We start from the raw sequence: 20,725 nt of genomic DNA, 5'->3' as shown, positions 1-20,725 counted from the left end.
GCCCCTCGGGAGGAGCTGCAGCCCCGGGGAGCTCTGCCCTCACTCTGCTCCAGCTGGACAATCCCAGAGCCCTCAGCTGCTCCTCACGGGCCCCTCCAGACCCTTCCCCATCCCTGTGCCCCTCCTTTGGACACTCTCTCACACTGCAGTGCCCAAGGTGCCCCCAGGAGCAGGAGCCAGGTGCTATTTCCAGGGATGGGAGCCCAAATCAAGGGAATCTCATTGGTGTGTGGCCCAAAGCAGCTTCTGCTCTTTCTGTGGTACATGAGCAGGCTGTGGCTCAATCCTGGTGGACTGTCACAGACTCCCAGAGTGGTTTGGGTTGGAAGGAACCTCCAGAGATCACCCTCCCTTCTCTCTGCCTGCAGGGACTCCTCCCACTATCCCAGGCTGCTCCAAGCCCCGTCCAGCCCTGCCCTGCACAGTTCAGGGATGGAGCAGCCACACTTCTCTGGGTAGAGGAGCAGCGGGAAGAATTCAGACACAGATTTGTTCTAACAGCTGCTGTGGGCTTCACTCCCACTCCTCAAACCTCCTGCAAATGCCCCAAAAGTCAGATTTTAGGGGCAAGAAGCAGCGTGTCCCACTCCATACCTGTGTCGAGACTGTTCCCTGCAGAGCATTTCCCTGGCACAGCCTGGCTTAGGCACACACAGCTCCCTTTCCCAGAGCACCACAGGGCAAGATGAAAGAATCTCAACTGGAAATAAAATCTCTGCACTGCACAAACCAAGGCAGCCTTCCCGGAGAGCAGTAATTGGAAATGCTTCCTCCAGTACAAAGTTGGAGTCACTCTCAACAGTTGAGTTTCAGGGAAGTATTACAGAAAATTATTATTCTTGTGAGACATTAACACTTCTGCATGTTCTAAAGGGATCTTCTTCACAGCACATTTGCCAAGGAGATATAATCATGAAGGATTTTTCCCCTTTTTCTCCTACTTCTGTTCTAAAGGAGGAAAAAAGTCCTCATTAACCAAGGGAAACTTACGAACCAATATGAGAAAGTGGAGCACGCACTTCATTTGTTCTGGACAGAGTCTCAGTCTGTCACTGATAAGAGAGGGAATGAAATTGCTAATTACAGCCTGGAGCAAGGAGGGCTTGGAGAAGTGACCTGCTGGAGCCTGAGCACCTGCTCTCAACAGGGAGAAATGCCTCATCTCCAAAGGACAGAGTGAAATTACCACGGCTGCAACCTTTTATGAGGCCATAACACCTTGCCACATTACAGCACACGGATTAAAACTGCTTTGATCCTGTTCTCTTGTAGCCACCTGGCTTCTCCCCCAGGCACATTTGACTTTGCAAGAAGCTTTTGTTTCAATTTTACAACCTGTTTAATAGCTTCAATTCCTGAAGAGATCTTTCCAGGAGTTCAGTGCACTACCATAAAATATGACAAGAGGAGACCCCAGAGCTGTCTGCTCCTGCCTGCAGGACTCACATCCACATCCATCCTGCTTTTTTCCCTCCCTATCACAATTCCAGAGGTCCAAGAGGCTTTCCAATGCCTCACTGAGGAGCTGTGGAAATCAAGATGTTCTGTCTGAGGAACAGAACAGCATCCATGAGGTTCCTTGCAAAGATCCCAAACTGCACAATTCCTGGGCCAGATCAGAGACGTGCTGAGGTCCCTTTTCCATAAAAAGCCTGGAATTTGAACTCAACAAAAAAGCAAAGCTGCATTCAATATTCTGCTGGTAAAAGAAACCACTGAAACATGAAACCTCTCGATTATTTGTATCTTTGATTAAAGAGCCAGAAAGTGAGGCAGACAACCACAGAACTCTTCTTCCCCACTGTTCCCAGGCACAGGATGCTGCAGGATTCAGGACGACCTTGGTATAAACACGCAGTGACCAGCACTGGACCCAAGGAAGGGTAATTACTGTGCAGCACCTGGCTATCAAACTATTCCAATGAACTGGCACCATTTTATTTCCCCTAATGGTCACAAGAACATTTGTTCCTGAAGGTTTTCAGAATGATCTGGCAGGTAAAGCATCAGACTGGAGCCAAGAGGAGGAGCTCTATAATGGGTTTTAACTTACCTGCTGTGACCTTCAGATATTGGCTGTCTCTCTTAAACTTTCTTTTATCAATACTTGATGGTCACTCTGCAGAGTCCAGACTTCCAAGGTGCCCAGCGAGACCTGCCAGCATTCCCAGAACAAGCCAGCAGGAAGAACCAGACTGAGCAGAGGCTTTGGAGCGAAGTGTTTTTACTTTCAGGTGTCATAGTGCCAGACTTGTACCTCAAGCTAACAGCAGAATATACAGAGGATTCGATACAGAGAAACTCAAGCACCTGAAAATGATCAGCCAGGACTTGCACAGCCAGAGAATTCTTCTTACAGGGTTTAAACCCTGTGCAGAGGTTTAACAACACACTGAGAAATGCAGTTTGGTCAACAGGGATACAGGTACACAGCTTTAACAATTACTGACACAGGCCAGCAGCTCTCTCCCTTCCTATTTCACAGAGGGAAGCCTCTCACTGCATACTATCACCATGGCAAGGGAGCATTCCTGTGCCAGCTGGAATAGCTATTTGATAACTTAGCACACATCTGAGACATGCCAACTTCATGTTCCAATAAGCTCTGAATCCGTGTCAAAAGAGAAACTAAGAGAACTCCAAGAGCTCACTGAAATAATTTAACACATGGACAAGGAGGACAGGTAAGGTATGGCTAAGAGCTGTACATTCCACCTGAAGCTCAGACTTGACTCCCAGCACTGCCAGGACACTGCTCCCTCCTCCCAGCACTAGCCATTGATGCGGTAATTCACGTGGATCTCGGGTTTGATGTCGCACACCAGGGACAGCAGCTGGGACATCACCACCTCCCGGTTCTTCTGGAAGTTCTGCTGGATTACACTCATCTTTTCCTGAGTCTCCTTCTCCACTTCAGTGGTGCAGCTGCCATGGGAGCCAAGGGCCTGCAAACAGCAAAGGAAAGAGAAATCACCATGCCAAGCACTGTATTTTGTTATTCTGGACCATCTCACACATTAATCTTTGTTGAGAGAAGATTAATTTTAATGTTTAATATTAAAAAAGTACTGCTGCTGCATTTTTTGCCCAGATTTCACCTTCAACTTGTCCACATATTTCATCCTTAGCCTGTGCCTTTTAGCCTTTTTTACAGAGTCATCAAATGGTTTGGGTTGGAAGGGACCTTAAAGACCATCTTGTTCCAACTCCCTGTGATTTATCCACTATCCACCAGTTCAGAGCGTGAGTTTCTAAGGAGTGCCCAAAATACAGCTCCTGCTGTACAGACAGCTGGAAGCCCTGGGCACAACTGCACTAGAGAGTGCAAGAGAAGTAACACCCAGGAGTCACTTTAAGCACAATTCCCATCATCCCATTCCTCCTAGCCTTGGAGAACCTTTATAAAAATCTCAGCCTGCCCTCCTGGTGGCAAGAGAGACAGCAAGTGGTCTCTGCCATGTCAGCACCAAAGGAAAGGAGCCTGTGACAGGAGCAATGAGCTCAGTCTCTTTTGGACACTGCTGCACACAGCAGCTTTTGGGAGGCTGTCACCCCTCAGGGCACCCAGGAGCTCATTAGGCTCTTTCCCAGCCAGCTGAGATGCAACACAGCACGTCCTGAGCCACTTCCACGGGTTTTTCTGGGACACGTGGCTGTGCCTCACAGGAAGGCACTTGGGGAAGTGCTCCTGCTGCAACTCGCTCCACCCTGAGGGTGCTGCCAGGGCAAGGCAGCCCCAGGACAAGGCAAAGGGGCTGGAAATAAGAGAACACCAACCGCTGCCTCCTTGGCCTTGAACTCCTTCTCCCGCTGCAGGCGGTACTGCTCGATCTCTGCCTGGGCCTCCTCCTTGGCCTGCTTCAGCCGCCGGTTCTTCCCTGCTCCCACAGCACACACCGAGGCAAAGGAAGAGGAGAAAGCACTGAGAGCGTGTTTTGCTCGTGCACAGCCACCACCACAGCGTCTGCTCCCTCTGCAGGAGCAAAGCAAGCCCCCTCCCCGAGTGTGCTGATCTCAGGAGCCCAGCAAACCACGGCCAAGGTCACCGAGCCATCAGCTTCCACCACGGAGCAGTGGAGAGCCTGGGGACACATCAGGCAACATCAGGTCTGGCTTAGTCACAGGATGAGTCCCAGACTAGTTTGGGTTAAAGGAACCTTAAAGATTATCCCATCCCACCCCTGCCATGGCAGGGACACCTCCCACTGTCCCAGGCTGCTCCAAGCCCTGTCCAGCCTGGCCTTGGGCACTGCCAGGGATCCAGGGGCAGCCCCAGCTGCTCTGGGCACCCTGTGCCAGGGCCTGCCCACCCTGCCAGGGGAGAATTCCTTCCCAACAGCCCATCTATCTCAGCCCTCTGGCACTTTCCATATAAAAAGTCCCTCTCGCTCCTTTTCAAAAGCCTCTTTAAAGCCCTGAAAGGTGCTCTGAGCTCTCCCTGGAGCCTTCCCTTCTCCAGGGGAGCACCCCCAGCTCTCCCAGCCTGGCTCCAGCCCTGGGAGCAGCCCTGGTGCCTCCTCTGGATCTCTGCAGCAGCTCCAGCTGCTCCCTGTGCTGGGCCAGGGCTGGGGCAGCTCTGCAGCTGGGGTCTCACCTGAGCACAGGGGCACAATCCCCCCTGCCCTGCTGCCCACGCTGGGCTCAGCCCAGGGTGTGTCTGGCCCTAAAGGCTGTCAATGCACTGCAGGCTCATGTCCAGCCCCTCATCCACCAGAGTCTCCAAGTTCCTCTCTGCAGGACTTCTCCAGTAAGTTCTTAAAGTCTGTACCCGTGTTTAGGATTGTCCCAATCCACGTGAGTGTGCAGCTTCTGTGAGACCCCAAAAAAAGCCCAACAGGAAGATCATTAAATCTTAGTTTTGCCAGACCAGCTGTGAAACCAAGAGCAGTCCTGGCCACTGCCTCAACCTCCCATCCTGGAATTCCCACCACATTCTCCCCTCCAAGATTATCATCACTGGAGCGAACTACAAAAATCTGTCTCTTGCAACACTGTCAGGGGGTTGAACTACAAACCAGGGCAGGTATATAAATAGAGATAAACATATGTATTTGTTTGAAGCAGAAACGATTTGCAAACTTGGGGGTCTCTGCAACCAGAATTTCTCTTGCATAACAGGAGAAACTAACTTGGATCCAATTAGGAATGAACAGCTCTATAATTACCGATATGGAAACACACTGCTTTCACCAGCTGAAGGCGGGAAGGGCAGAGAAAGGCACAGCCATGCCCCAGGCCAAGGCCAGGTCATGGTGACCGTGTCCTGCAGAGAGCCACGAGCCCCCGAGCTCCTGAGCTGGGCTCTGCCAGGAGGGTCCCGGTGCGGCTCCGACCCCTCACACCGCACTGAGCCTTCCTGGGGAGCCTCCAGAGCTGCTCTCCTGGGGGCCCCACCGAGCCCCGAGCACCCCCGGGGCAGGGCTGGGGGATCCCCGCTGCCCCCGCCCTCAGCGCCGGGCCGCAAGGCCTGAGGCGGCCGCGCCGGGCCGGGCCAGACCGGGCCGGGCCGAGCTCCCCCGCCATCACACCCCCCGCGGCGGGGCCTGGCGGAGCCGGGCCGTGCCGTACTCACTCTTGCGGGCCTCGGCCACCTTCTCCGCGGCGCGTTTCTCGGCCTGCAGCAGCTGCTGGATGCCCTGCGACTGGCTCGCCATGGCGGCCGCTCCGTCCCGCCGGGCCGCGGCAGCGTCACTGCGTCACGGGCCACGCCCACACCGCGCCGGCCGCGCCCTCGGCCACGCCCCCTCACAGTGATGGTCCCTAGCGCGCGGTGTGAGCCCCGCCCATAGTCCCACCCCGCAGCTCGATCCCGCCCATCACATTAGCTCCGCCTCTGGTCGCTTGGCCACGCCCCCATAGCGCCCGGCCACGCCCCGTGGGTTGTGAGGGGAGCCCCCGGGCAGGGCCGGTTTGGGTCTCTCGTCCCCCGCTCCTGAGCCTTTCCGTGCCTAAAATCCGCTTAAACCCCTGCAGGACGGCGCTGGTGGGGTTTGGTTTTGTTTCTTTCGTGCTTTCTAACCGCTGGGACTGCAGCAGCCCCCGGATGAGCAATAACAAGGGCACCAGGCATGCCTTGGTCCCTCCTCAGCTTTGGCATCTCCTCCCCACTGCTGGTGTCACCCCCAGCACAGAGCCGCTGGTGCTCTGAGGGCTTCACAACCATCCTGGACATCCTTGGCCAGGGGCTCCCAGAGAGCCGAGTGTCCCCCGAACACCCCCATCCTGCCCAGCCCTCACCCATCCCATCCCAGGGGCCATGAAAGCCCTGAACGCCGCTCCCCCGGCACTTTCGGAGCATAAATTACAATTATTGTCAAATAATATTGCTGTGATGAAGCCTCAGAGCCAGGACAGTGACTCATCGCTGCCGGGAGAGGCGGGGGGGGCTGCGGGTCCGCCTCCTCCATCCCCTCCGTGATGGAAGGGACGGGAGACAATGAATCAAATGCATATTTATAGTGCTGAATAGGAATTATGAGTGTTTTCAGGGTGACCTTCAGCTGGGCCCAGCAGTTAAGTGCCCATCCATTCAGGGGGATATTTGCTTCAGTGAAAGATAAAAGGAAAGATGGGGAGAAAAGCTTGGACCATACTTCTGGGGTTTGAAGGAATGCTGGTGTGCTGGGATGGGGCACTGGGAGCCACTGGGAGCTGTGGCATCACAGCCGGGCTGTGCTGGCAGAAGGAAAACCCAGGAAATCTGGTCCTACGTCATCTGTCACAGATGGGGCAGCTGCAGCAAGGGGACACGCTCAGGTGCTGTGCTGGTTGTCACAGGAAATCATAGAATTGTTTGGGCTGGAAGGGGCCTCACTTACTTCCAAGCCACCCTGACATGCTGTCTCTATTCCAAAATGTGTTACTGTCAGAAAAACCTGGTGGGGTCAGCTGGGGCACATCCAGGCTCCTTTACAGCAGCAAAACCCCAGAAATGAGATTCTTCTCATCTGACCCCAAGCCCCAGGAGCTCCTTCCCTCCTCACACCAAGGCCACAAAATTAACTCTCCCTCTGACCCCCATGGCCCTCAGACAATGCCCCTGAGCCCCAGTCCCATCTACAACCCACCATGCTCATTAGCTGTTCCTGTGTTTTCAGGAGCGTTCCCTGTTAATTAAATCACTTGAGCTGAACCCAGAGGTGACCCTAGAGCAGGATGCTCTGAAGGGGATACCAGGGATCAAACAGGGTTCGGAGCAAAGGGGTCCAAAGGGGTCTGGCTCTGTCCTGAAGTCACAGGCAGCACTGGGGTGTTGCTTTTCTCCTGGGTGATTTTCAGACTCACAGCTTCTGTCTGTAAGGTGATAATGAGAACACTGCCCTTTCCTGCCCCCTGACATACTTTGGCGCTGATCACACTAAATTTTCAGACAAAAATCCCTCCGAATTTCAGCTCTAGGTTGCTTTAAAAAAACACGTTATGAGTTTTCAGCTATTTCATTTTGACAGTTAACAAATGAGACAATAACAGTTCCTATTGAAAACAATCTCTTGCTTGGTTGTGTTGCTTTCTAGTTTACAATTGCCCAAAAGCTAATTGAAACCTCATGGTGTGTGTCACATGAAACACATGTGAATCCAAAAGCTGTTGGAACAACTTCCCCATTCACTTAATGTTTGAAAAAATCGCTTCTTGCTGGTTGCAAAAACAAAAACAAACCAAAACCCATCATTTCCAATCCTCAGTCTTGCACAGGTATAAATAAAAGCTGCTGGAACCACTTGAATTTTACCAGAAATTGGTTGATAATTAATTAGCATCAGGAGTACTTCTGAGCTTGGCTTTTATTCCCTCGGACTCAGGGAACATGAGCTTGTCACTTGCTATTAGAGGAGGCAGCTCTTGCTGACGCTGACATTGGCATCCCTTTATTTGTCCAGCACTGGGCAAAAGACATCTGAGCATGATAAACTTCACCAAGCCTAAATTTCATGCACCTCACATTCAACAGAGACTGAAGGGAGGATATTTATAGGAAGCTGAGGTTGGTCCCGCTCTCCAGGATGGGAAAACAAATTATTAAAATAAACAAATGAAAGGATTTTCTTTTTCTTTTAGCGTTTTCACAGATCACAATAATGAAAATTAAATTAAACACATCTCTTAATTAATTTTCATTCTTTTTCCAAAAGCTTTTTTATTTTCCTGCAAGTATTAAATACTCATTTTTATTTTAGAGATGCATCTCTTCTCATTCTGCTTTTGTTCTACACTGGGTCACAACTCCAAGCATGTGTCACACAGGTTCCTGAAATACCAGCAGGTATTTCTAGATTATAGGGCTTCCTATTTTCTAGAATCAAGGGGGAAAAATGCAGCTTGTTTTACTTCTCTTTTAGTTTCCAAGCCCAGGCAACCCGTGCCATGTCTCATGATCCTGCTGTCATTAAGGATTCCCGGTCATATTTGGGAAGAACGAGATTTTAAACAGTGTCTGGCCCCTTTCCAAAGCAGGTAATTACATTTTTCCTCTCTAAATTCCCTTGCACTTTCAATTGGATCCGTTATTATTCTCCATTCCCCAAGTTAAACTGTTATGCTGTGCAATTGTCTGCTCTTTCAAAGAGGTTTTGTGTTCGCCCCTGGGAACTGAGCTGATCTCTCTCTTCTGAGGTTTAATTCATTCACAGAAATGCACGGAGGTGATGCAGCTGCTGGCTGTTGATAAAACACCATTGGTTGATTATTAAAAGATGGTCAGTGAATGATTATTAACAAGCGTTCATATTTTGGATTATTTTTTCATTTATCAATGGAGTATTAAAAATCAAAATACATCATAACAGTAGAATTTACCTAGAAAAATCAATTAAACCCTGAAATGCACAAGTTGGTGCCACTTGTCTGTACCTGACCTGTGCCAAGAATTCGGCCCAAATATCCCAGAATGAGAAAGAAAGCTCCATTTATCATCTGGAGTTGCTCTGTGATCAAGGACCATTTAAAGCCCGGAGTAACCCGATTGCAGTGATGGAATTACACCGGAATGGACTTACATTGATATTGTAAGAATTGATTTTTTTAAAAGCAGTTTCAGAAGCCATATTTCTGTGTCAGCCCCTGTTATCCTCCTTCAGGATAAGAGAGCTGCTTTGGGTGATACTTGGCTGGGCCAGTGCCTTACATCACCCCCCAGGCTCAGTTTCATATAAATCAGGATATTTGGTAAGAGCCAGCATGGGAGCTCTGTTTATATGTTCCTCTGTCAGTATGAAGTGTCAGCAGGCCTTATTAATTCCTTGTCCACCAAAGGAAATCTCCATTCCTGTTTCCTTGCCATCTCCTGGCCTCCATCCTTAATCAGAGGTCAGGTGCTCTTTGCAAAGGACGTGGCTGGGAAGATAAATGGACACGAGACTGAGTGTTCCCCATGGGGCATCTGTGTGTCCCATCCCCTGGGATCCCTCCGTCAGGGAACATCCTGGGAGGGGCCTCATGGACCCTGGTCTGGACTAGCATTTTTGGATGTGACAGCAAAGCAAAGCAGCTCCTGGAGTAAATACAGCAATAAACAGCATCTCCTGTAATGGGCAGCACCAAAGTTTTGGCTGCTGAAGGCAACTTCCAGTTCTTCACGAGACCATTACTCCCACCCCATGGGGAAGAAACACACAGAAAATCTTGGTTTTTTCCCCACCATAAAAGATCTTTTGGCTTCTCCGTTCCACTTTGTCTGCCCCAAACCACTGAGTAACATCACTGTGCACCGTGGTACAGGCACGCTGACTTCCAGTGATGGATGAGACAATCCCTGTGTACGGAGATTGTTTGGTGCTCGCAGCTCTTTGAGTAAATGACACAGCACAGCGCAAGCTTCATTATCAATATTGCCTGGAAATACCAAAAACATTGGAGGCTGCAGTTTAATTTGGATGCTTATAATAAGCTCGGGAGAAATGGAAATGTGTGACAATAACAAAACACTGCAGCAGTGATGCCAAGCAGCCTCGAGCAGCTGATGAATTTCTAGGCCACGAGGGATGGAGTTGCAGGTGCCGGGGGATCCTTCTCCACCTCTTGTTCAAACAAAAGTGATGCCGGGAAGTGACAATGTCTGGAGCTCCAGCAAATATCCCTGCGGCCTCTGGGGCCTGAGGAGATGTAGAACAAGAGCTGCTGGTGTGCAGCTTCCTCGTGGGACTGTTCACATCACTCAGCTGCAGGGCTCCTGCCTGCTAAATGAAGCAGATTTTTCTCCATAAAGGCAGTGGAGCGATAGACTCTTCACTGCACAAGTTCAACCAAACGCTTGGAATTACCCCAGGAAGGTGAACTTCCTCTCTCCCAGCTCAGAAAGTTTGGAGACTGAAGCCAGACAACAAATAGCTCCTCCAGGAAGGTTTTTTGGAGGTACATAAGCACCTAGGCATGCAGATAGCTACCTAGTGGAACTAATTTGTTTACAACATTTACGGGAAAATCTTAATAACCAATGTCTATATTTAGCCTTAATGCCTTTGAAAATCCAAGCTCTACATCCCTGTGCTCACTGTCCCCATCCACTCCTGCAGGACTATGGGAAAAAGCCAAAAATAAACCCGCAGCCAGCACAACCCTCCCTTGGTCCTGATTTTGTCAAACCAACCCAAAGGGTGCTGCCCAGTTTGGACTCTTAATTACCCAGCTCATTACAAAATCAAGTCCACTCAGTTTACCTGAATTACCCCCTGGTTCTCCCACTGCCCTCCCCTCCCCAGATCAAAGCCCTGCTCCATCCTGCTTGATTTCCATTGCAATTTGCCAGACAGCTCTCAGCTGCAGGGAAAAATAAAATCAATCTATTTTTCCACTCCCTCATCCAGCAGCTTCATGCTCTGCCTGGCATCGAGCCTCATGCTGGCAGGACGAGTTCCCCAGCAAGTGGCCACCACCAAAGCAGCCCAGGGCCATTTGGTCACTGAGTTTCAGAGCTGCTGGAGCAGGAGCCACAATGATCTGCCTGAGTGTGCCACGGGCTCAGGAGCAGAGTTTGGGCTCTGTGTAATGGGATTGCACTTCAGTGGTTTCAGGATATTAATAGCAGGATTAACCTGAAACAGCTGCAGTAAAAAATTGATTATCGAGAACAATAAATCATCTCACACATGCAAGCAGCCTGGGGGTTTTTTGCATTGCAAAGCCATGAGTTTCTCTACAGGATTGTAGCTCCCCCAGAACGGAGCAATACTCAGGAAAAAACCAACCAAAATATGATTAAACTATTTTGGGAATGCAGAAGGCAAAGGAGGAGAAGGCTGCTGGATTTTACAGCTCTAAGATACAGACACAAGTAATGTGACTTCTTTTTCTGCCCCTCCCCACCTCTACCTGCTGACCAGTTCTTTCCAGAAGACTTTGGGAATGACTTTGCAGGACCGGGAGCAAGGACAAGATGTGGCTGCTCTGGGCATGAAGGACATGGGAAGGAGTGTGGCTACTTCAGCATCCAGCAGCTGGGTGATGGCCTGCTCCCCCTGCATCCCAGAGCCCTGAGCTCCCTGGATTTGCTCCTGCAGTTTTCCATACACAGCCCCTGGAATTCAGAAGGGCTACTGCTAATGGCCCAGCCCTCTGGGTCCAGCTGCCTTCCCCCACAGGAACAGGGATCCAACAGAGCTGCAGTGTTTGAAGGACACTGAAGCACCAGATACCCAAATCCACCCCACAAAATCCACAGCTGGAATGTGAACTGTCATTTCCATGGAGGCAGAAGTGAATAACTCCTGCACGGGGGTTGAGTCATCTGCTCCCAGCTCCTGATCCAGACCGGAAACATTGAGTGAGCCCCAGGAAGGGCCCTGCTCACACCCAGGGAGCTGAATTATTCCTTGCACTGGGGCAGATTCCTTGACCATCAGCTGTGGCATTGCCATGCCAAATGCATATCCACGGAGCTGGGGAGGAGCGGGGCTGGGAGGGAAAAAGGATGGGCCTCAGCCTCTGAAGCAGGCTATTTATAACATCAAGGAACATTTCAGGGGATAATTTAAAAATATTCCACAAGCACAGAAGCAGAAAAAGAGACATTTGGTTTGGGATTGGAGTCCTCTGCTACACCCAATCCCCATCCACACCAACCGAACTTGGAGCACACCAGTACCAGGGCTCTTTTCACTTCTAGGTGTCTCCTGGGTACTCTCAAGTGCAGTTCAGCTGTTGGAAGGTGCTAGGTATTTCTACAGCTCAGAAGGTCCCTGTCCCTTCCATCAACTCTGATCTGCACTGGGAATCCACAGATCACAGTCCCTTCCCAGCCCTCTGGCTCTCGAGTGCGTGAGGAATTACACCACAGCTGCTCTGTGCTCCTTGTGAGAGCAGAGCAGGACTCTTCACAGGGACAGATGGGACAGGAGGTGCCAACTGCTGCCATTAAGCCAAAGCCAGTCCATCCATCCAGTTCATACCACTGGGCCACAGGTCACTGCTTTAGTTTGAGAATTACTATTTACAGCCAGTGACAAAAATCTAGATCCAAGTCAAGGAGATCACTGAGACACCCAGGGACTGGCCAGTTGGAACCATGGAATCTGCTGACCTGGGTTAGTGTTGGCATCAGAGGCAAAACACCCACAGTGCCTGAGGGTTTATTGGGAACTGCAGCAAGGCTCCCTTGAACCCCCAGAAGGAGCCTTTTCTAGAGCCACATCTGGGCCAGGAGGAATCCAGAGAGAGATTAGCAGATTGGGTGTCCCAAAGCCTGGCACACATTGCAGTGGTGGTGGAGTCAGGGCTTGCAAAGTCTGGGATGCAGGTGGAGGAACTGGCAGCCCTTCCAGCAGTGCTCCCAGAGGGGTGAGACTCCTCCACTGCTCCCCTTCCTGTTCCTGCAGCACATGGAGCTGACCCACACATCCCCCAGCCCTCAGCCCCCACTCTCTGGGGAGCAGCAGCCTTTGGGTAACAGTGGACAAGCTGCTGCTTTCCCAGGTAACTCAGCTGGGCTGTAAATCAGATCCACGCTGCCAGTCCTTCCCTGCAGAGCCCCAGGCAAGGTCAGAGTGAGCCCTGAATTCCCTCCCACGGGAAGAGCCCATCAATGTCCCATCCTGTGTCCCTATACCCAGCTCACTCTGATGCCGTGCCCCACCTCTTGGAGCAGCCCAAGGCAGTCCCTTTGGAACACCTGGCACCAGCAGCACAGCTCCTGCCTTGCTGCTTCAGTTGTTCTGCCCACCACAAAATAAAGTACAGTGAATTTGCAATAAAAAGGAAAAAAAAAAAAAAACCCAAACCTGTGGAGTTTGTCTTTGCCATCTCATTCTGCTCTTGGGTAGGACTCTGGCAGTGTCCAAACTCCAGCTCCATTCCAGCCAGCCTGGCAAGGGGAATGGGACCAGTTTTGCTTGTTTCTACCACAGACACTTTGACCATCACTCCAGGAAACCTGGCTTTATTGTTGTCATACAGAAAAACACATTTATGATGGGTAAGATCCCCTCTCCAATTCAGATGCTGGTTTATTGGTACAGGAGGCCTAAATCCCGGGATTTTACTCAAGAGGAATTCAGCTTGTCTCTCTCCAATGCTCCAGCAGATAAGATCCAAAGCAGCAGGTGTGCCCTTATCTGCCACATCCACACCTGGAATTTTCTTCCCCAGTGGCCAGCTCCAGCTCCCTGCTGTCCCTCACGTCAATGTGCTGAGGCTAACCCCCAGTTTTGTTTGTTTTCTGTGTGATTTCCACCATTTCTATAAAGATGTTTGTCACCAAATCCAAACATTTCATATCTATAGCCTGTATATACACATAGAACGTCATCCCTTTCCTCCTCCCCCTCTCATTTAGAGAGCACGTGGAATTCAGGGCTGACACTCAGGATGGATTGCACTGAGCTCAGAGAGACACCAGATACGCATTTCTTTGCAAAAAGCCCAAACTTCCCTGTTTAAATCCCTTTGCCAGACTGATGGTTGGTATTTAAACAAGCGCATGGCATTTTCTGAAGCACTTTATCCACTTTAATTAAAAACTTTTATTTATAGAGCAGGGCAGGTGTGCTGTACACCAGCAGGAAGTTACAGTCCCCACTTTGGGTTGCAGGTGGCTTTTTGCAGTAACCAGCACATAATCACTGCTAAACTGGAATAAGCACCATCGATTGCTGTCTCTAATAGAGGATATGATTTTAAAGAGCTCACAACACCAGCCTGTTCAAGCTTATTGTATTTATTGATCGAGACTGTGAGGACCGTGATCACGTGTGAAGCACCAGGTTGTTCATCAGCTGTTGGCTATTCAAAAGGAGCACTCAAAACTGCCCAAATGAAAAGGAGCACTCAAAACTGCCCAAATGGCATCAAAGAAGAGCAAATGCTGCTGTGGGACGGCTTTGTCCCCATCCCATGACCACAGAGGGCAGTGGGGATGCTCCAGGCACAGCGGGCTCCTGACCTCTCCTGGGCAAAAGGCAGAGCAGGAAAAGCCAAGCCCCACACCTCCCATGAAACATCTCACCACCAGAAGCAAGAGGGGAGGCAGCCCCTGGCTGCAGGTGCGCGCACAGCAAAGCAAAAATAGCAGCCAACAAGTTGGGCAGCCCCTCATCTAAACCAGAGGTCAAGAGTTTGCTCTCAGAAACTGAACCTGGCTGCTGGCAAACACCTCATTTTCATGCCCTTTTTAACTTGCCTCTTCTCATCCAGTGACTGCTGCTGCTGCCCAGGCTCTGGAACTGGAATGTGACAACACAACTCATCAGTGATCACTCCTCACCCTTTTTTTGCCATATCACATTGCATACACAACCCCACAGCCTGGGCACAGCATCACAGCTCCTCAGGGCGTGAGATCCCTGCTGCAGCTCTGCTGGGAGCAGCAGAAAGGAGTTGTTGTTCCAGGGAGGGTGAACAGGGAGCAAAGGGCAGCATTGTCACTGTCTTGGTTTGCAAAGACAGGTGTCTGCTAAGGAAGGCAGGACCCCCCCTGAAATGGAAAATGTAAAGCCCCTCCCTCCAAATTGTTATAATTTTGAGATTAAGGGGCTCTCAGGCAAAGATTTGGGAGCAGGAATAACAGTTCTTTACTAGGGAAGAAAATAAAACAATGAAATAAACAATGCAATAAATCAAAACAGCACTGCCAGAGTCAGAACATGCCCTGACCCCCTGTGGGTCAGGGTGGTGGCAGCAGTGCCATTCCATGGTGGCTCAGCCCTCCTGCAGTGCCAGCTGTGGTTCTGCTGGAGCAGGGATCCTGCACAAGGCTGGAGTTTTCCTCTGAAGCTCCAGGGCTGCTGGAGATGGGCCTGCTCTCCCTCTGGGAATGCAGGGAGAAGAAAGCTGCTCCTCTGGGAATGCAGGGGGCAGAGGCTGCTGTGCTGTTCCAGGCTCAGATTGTATCCAGGTAGGAATGCTTGGCTCCTGCCCTGGGCGCAGCATCTCCCCATGGGATGATGGAATTTGATCAGCCATGCAGGGACACTCAGTGGCCATGGACAGCAGAGATCTCCTGGAGGGAGGATTGGCTGTGGCAGAGATAAAGAAACCTGCCCCATGGACAGCAGAGAACTGCCCCAGCTCTGACAGATGGTGATAGAACACACACCCCCATTTCCAACCTAAGACACTCCCCAAGGAGAGCACAGCACCTGTGTGATAAGGAGAGGAGCTCTAGGCTAGTCAGGAATCATTTCCAGACATCCAGAAATCTCATTTCCAGATAGGACTCCAGGGAACCAGTTGGGAACCCAAGGCACAAACCCACACATGACACAGCACAACCTGAGCCAAGGGCTGAGCTGAATATCATCTCCTGAGCCCTCCACTGAGAGCCAGGGCTGACCCACTGGGTGGGACTGTCCAAGCAACCAGAGCCAGGTGGAACACATTTATGGAGTTCCTTTAAGGACTGATTTTGCTTCAGAATTCCTAAATTACCCTGGAAAAAGGGTAGGATGTGCAGATGAAGTGTCTTCCCTGGCTGTGGTACTGTCCTCCCCGTGTTCCCTACAATCAGCAGTGTCAGTGGCTGCTGCCATCTCTTCGTTCTCCAGATCATCTCTGTTCTCTTCATCTCTGTGCTCCCCAACCTCACTCAAACTTTCCCACCACAGCCTCATGACAGATGCATTTCCCAAGGAGCACCTACATGATTTAATGTCTTTCTGGTGCCCAATCAGGCATTCTACTTAAACAAGTCCAAATTAGCCTTGCGATTTCCTTGTCAGATCATTAGCCACGTGTGCTTTCATGCAACTTTCCACTTAAATCTGGGCTTTAAGGGTTTTTTCTGTCCAAGCTGTTCTAAAGCATTGTGTGCTATTTATCAAATAAAAGGTCTCAGTTGCTGTTCTGGTGCCACAACCCCCCAGTGCTGGGGATTTTTCAGTGTCCTGATGTGACACTTAGACTTGAGCTCCTGTCTGCTCTGTGTTGCTGTTTATAGCAGCAGCGAGCACTCAGCCTATTAAAATTTGGGTTTTTCTGTGCCTTCAGAAGGAGGTGACCAGACTCCGGTGCTTGAGGAATGAGGATCTTTGGTGTAGCAGGTTGATAGTTAAATGTGCAACACTACAGACAGTCCTGGTTTTGGAGGATGTGTCCCTATGCCCCAAATCAGGGAAATTATTAAATCATTTGGTTCTTAGAAAGCCAAAGGAAGATCAGTGGTTTTTGCAAAAAATAAAAAAGTCCTTTACAATTTGCTGCAGGCTGCATAGTCCCCCTTGTGAGAACAAGCCTTGCTTTTTCTAGCATTTCTTGTTAAAATCCCTGCCAAGTCCCCTGCCTAAAGGGTAATTCAGAATTCCCAAGGTTAACAATGCTAGCAGCCTCCTGGCCTATGGGTCTGCATTTTTATACATATCCCAAATGCATCTAATTTACCACTTAAATGCTCTGGGTTGTACCAGGGGGAGAAAAGCTTCCAAGATCAAACACTAGGCAGTGTCTCCTAATAAACTCTGCTAAAATGATATGGAACAGCGTTTGTGGAACAGCTCAGGAGCTGCAGGAGCAGCCTGTGTCCTGCAGCCTCAGCCCCAGCACTGACCACTCACAGAGACAAATTAATTCCAACTTGTGCCAAAACTCAGCAAATGTCCTGTCACCAGAAACTTGTTTGAAACTAAAAATCTTCCTTTTCTTGGGAAAGAAAGGCTCGTCCTGAGCCAGCAAGGCTGTGGGCAATGCAAGGAGACAGCAGGAGGGGTGGGAAGCTAAAGTGGCCCTGGGGACTCTACCCTTTGGTGTCCCCAGTAGCCCAGAGGGAGCTGCAGATGGGGCCCACGCAGTCTCAGAGGTTCCTCTGCAGCTCTGAGAGTCTCTCTGTGCTAAGGGAGCAAAGGGGAAAAGGGGAAAAGAACCATTTCCATCAAGCGACAGAGCAGGGGTCACCCAACTGCATCTTCCCCCACAGAAATCCTGCAGGGGAATACAAGAAGGAACCTGATGAGGAAAACTTGAAACCCTGGTAGTGTTTATTGGCGGCAGGAGAAAGGGGGCTGGAGGCTGTGGGAGGGGAAGGCAGGAGCCGGTGCTCCTGGCAAAGCTCAGGGAGGAGAATTTGGCTGCACCAGCCTTGGGTTGTGTGGATTGGAAGAGCTGGAGGTCTGCAGGGAGCAATAACGGAGAGTAGTAACTTCACAAAGCAGTGGGGAAACGCTTTGGGGATCTGGGACAGGCACACTGCTGGGAGAGCAGGGATGAGAGCTTAACACAGCCCCTGTGGGCTGGGGTGTGAACACAGATCCTGCTGGAGCCCCAAAACAGCGGCCTGGCTGCCTTCCCAGCCCACCCTGCTTGTGTCCAAGGAGAAGGGGGGTGACAGGAGCTGTCTGTCTCTCCTGCCTGGCAGCTGGCAGCTCTCCTCCTCCTTTATCATCCTGCCCAGCTCATTGCCAAGATTTTATGCAAAGCAGAGGAGCCTCATTAAGTGATGCTGAAAGCACTCCCCTCTTGGTGTTAGATGTGACACCCATCTAAGTGAGCAAAATGTTCTGGCTGGGTTAATGCTTTGTGCAGGTACAGAATGACTGGGGAAGGTGCAGAGTGGAATGAAATCCGGCCCGGGGAGGAAGGAGAACTGACTGAGCTTGCAAAGTGTGTCAGTCTCAAAGCTGGGAAACAAGCCCAGACATCCTCATTGTAAGTCTGATATTCAGCTGCACATGCCAAATGCCTTCTGACTTCCCTGACAGAGCTCCAGGGAGCAAATCCAGAAGGACAGTGACATCTCCTCTGGTTTAGCAGCGTTTCCTGCAGTCCATGGACAGGCAGAGCTTGGGTTTCATGTTCCAAGCCCCATCCATGCAGCCTTTGGAGGGATTCCTTGGGGTCTGGTCCTCAGGGATTCAAGAAGTGTTTGGACAATGCCTTCGGGCACAGGGTGGGATTGTTTGGGTTGCCCTGTGCAGGGCCAGGAGCTGGACTTTGATGATCCTTGTGGGTCCCTCCAGCTCAGGATGTCCTAAGATTTTCAATCAGGCAGCTCTGTTGCAGCCAAAGGTGCTGCTGCAATTGATACTGGGTGAGTTTGTTCTGCAGTTCCTCATGGCTGGAACTCCCCCTATCCATCACTTTCAGGAGCATCTGACCCAAAAAGCGTCAGCTCAGACCAAATCCCTGTGGCAGATGTGTTGTGTTCAGAGATAGGGTGGGAACTGGAGCACCCCCAGCCATGAGCTGGCCACCCAGAGAGTCTGAAGAGCTTGGGGTGCCTCTGGAAGGGATCCAAGGGACCTGGGTGCCACAGGGCTTTGGCTTTGATTGTTTTTCTCTGAAAAGGGCCGTTCTGATGGTGTGGTGGGAGCAGAGGGCTGGGACAGCACCTCCAGGGAATCCTCCCTGCCTGGGCAGGTACAGGGAGCACCAGCACATTGAACTGGTGGCAGCCTCCGTGGCAGGGGGAATGGCAAATTCTGATTCTTCTGGATAACAGGAAAAGAGGTACTGAGATGGAGAATCCCAAATTAGAGCACTCCGGGCATTGCCAGTGGTGCTTTTGGGGCTGCTGGGAAGTAGGGGTGGTAACAGTACTGGGTTCTGCTGCTGAAAGGCAGGATCTTGGAGCTGCTGGGGGAAGATTATCCTGAACTGGTGCCTGAGTGAATCCCAAACACCTCAGAGCACCTGCTGCCCCCAAAATGGGGTCAGACAAGGATTTTATCTTCCCTATTTTTGGTAATTCCTTAATTATGGAGATCTCCAAAGGTTACAGAGGTGGTACCCGTGCAGTTGAGTCTTGCGCTGGGAGCAAGAGTTCATTTGCTTCTCCTCTGCTTAAGCCATGTAAAAATTGTTTCCATCTGTCTGCTGGAAAGCAGAGTAGAGGATGTATAACTGCAGAATTTGTCAGACAAACCAGTGTTTAAAGTATCCCTCCTCCCTGCATCCCATTCCATCTCCTCTCCCTGTCTCTTGTCTCATTCAGGGTATTATTAACTCTCTCTGTAGCCGTGGCTCTGCTCACAGCACAGCATTGAACCAAGCAGAGCAACAGCTGCTTGAGATGCAGCAAAATTCATCTCTCTGCTCTCTTAGCTGGAGGCCTTGGCCCACACCAGGGAGAAGGTAAAAAGCAATTCATCCAGGAAAGCTGGAAAATTCAATCTGTTGTAGCAGGGAGGGAGGTTTAGGCCCCATGAGGATCCTTCAGCTCCCACAGTCCCTGCTGGCATTGCTGCTTTCCAGCAGGGACACAGTGACAGGGAGGTGTTGACTTGGAGTCTTCATTCAGCTGCCCAGGTGAGCAGCTACTCAAAACCCACTATGAATTCAGTTATCTTAATATAGTTTAGGTTGAATGAAGACATTTTTATTCCAGGCTAAATGAGGTGTTTTTGATGTCAGCTACTAAATTATCTCATGTAATCCGCTCGCTGCCGCCTGCTGAAGCAATGAGTGTCTGTGCTTGGGAGAGGCAGAGTAATTTGCCTGCAAATGTCTTCAGAGCAGCACGACTGTGACCTTACACTCTGAGACATGTGACAGAGCTGCTGTGGAGCTGCCGGGAGCAGAAATCCCTTCCCTAGTCCAGGCGGGATCCAAGAGGAGGCAAAATAATACAGGAGAGGGCTGAGACTTGTTGCCGGCTCCACCTCTGTAGAGAAATAATTTCCTCACTCACCATTTAGATTTTATTTATTTCCCAGCTTTTTTTAATGGGAATCTCATTGATGGTACTTAGGGGCAGAAAGTGGATGATGGGGTGGGCAGCTCTAGCTCAGGTGGTACAATCACAGACTGGTTTGGGTTGGAAGGGACCTTAAAAACCATCTCATTCCACCCCCTAGAGACACCTTCCCCTAGACCAGCTTGCTCCAAGCCCCATCCACCCAGCCTAGATCCAGGTTCAGGCCGGTAATTCAGGAATGGCCACTGTGCCCACAGACTGAGGCCAGCTTTCTCCTCCAGGGTCTGACTCCTGATGGCAGCAGGAGAAAGGATGCACTGCACCAGAGCAAGCCTGAGGCTCAGCCCCTCTTCCCTTCCCAGCTGGCAGCTCTTCCCTCTTCTCCCACAGCAATTCCCTGACTCATTCTGTGTGTGGATGCATGTGGAGCAGTGGTTCCTGCAAACCCTTCATCCTCTGTGGGCTGAAACCCATGGCCACTTATTTTGTGAAACCATGGCCACTTATTTTGTGTCTTCAGCACCTTCCATGTCCTCACACAGATGGAATCCCACAGCCCCTGATGTGGGATCAGGGCCTGAGCTCTGGTGTCTCTGTGCCGCCCCTGTGGCAGAGCTGGAGTGTCCCCACGTGCCCACTGTGCAGTGCTGTGCAGTGCTCAGGGTGGATCTGCTG

General features: G+C 50.7%; 1 protein-coding gene across 1 annotated transcript; it reads right to left on the bottom strand.

Annotated features, from left to right (window-relative positions):
- Positions 1-2,207: 2,207 nt before the first annotated feature.
- Positions 2,208-5,729, bottom strand: ATP6V1G1 (ATPase H+ transporting V1 subunit G1). The gene is made up of 3 exons (XM_038156597.1): positions 5,573-5,729; positions 3,778-3,878; positions 2,208-2,945 (listed from the first exon to the last, which is right to left on the bottom strand). Exons 1-3 carry the CDS (start codon positions 5,652-5,654, stop codon positions 2,772-2,774), a joined length of 357 nt encoding a protein of 118 aa, XP_038012525.1. The 5' UTR covers positions 5,655-5,729; the 3' UTR covers positions 2,208-2,771.
- Between the last annotated feature and the right edge of the window lie 14,996 nt (positions 5,730-20,725).

This window comes from Motacilla alba, chromosome 17 (genome assembly GCF_015832195.1).
Source record: "Motacilla alba alba isolate MOTALB_02 chromosome 17, Motacilla_alba_V1.0_pri, whole genome shotgun sequence".
NCBI classification, from domain to species: domain Eukaryota; kingdom Metazoa; phylum Chordata; class Aves; order Passeriformes; family Motacillidae; genus Motacilla; species Motacilla alba.
The sequence above is the reverse complement of the archived record's forward strand: the minus strand, read 5'-3'. Positions and strand labels throughout refer to the sequence as shown.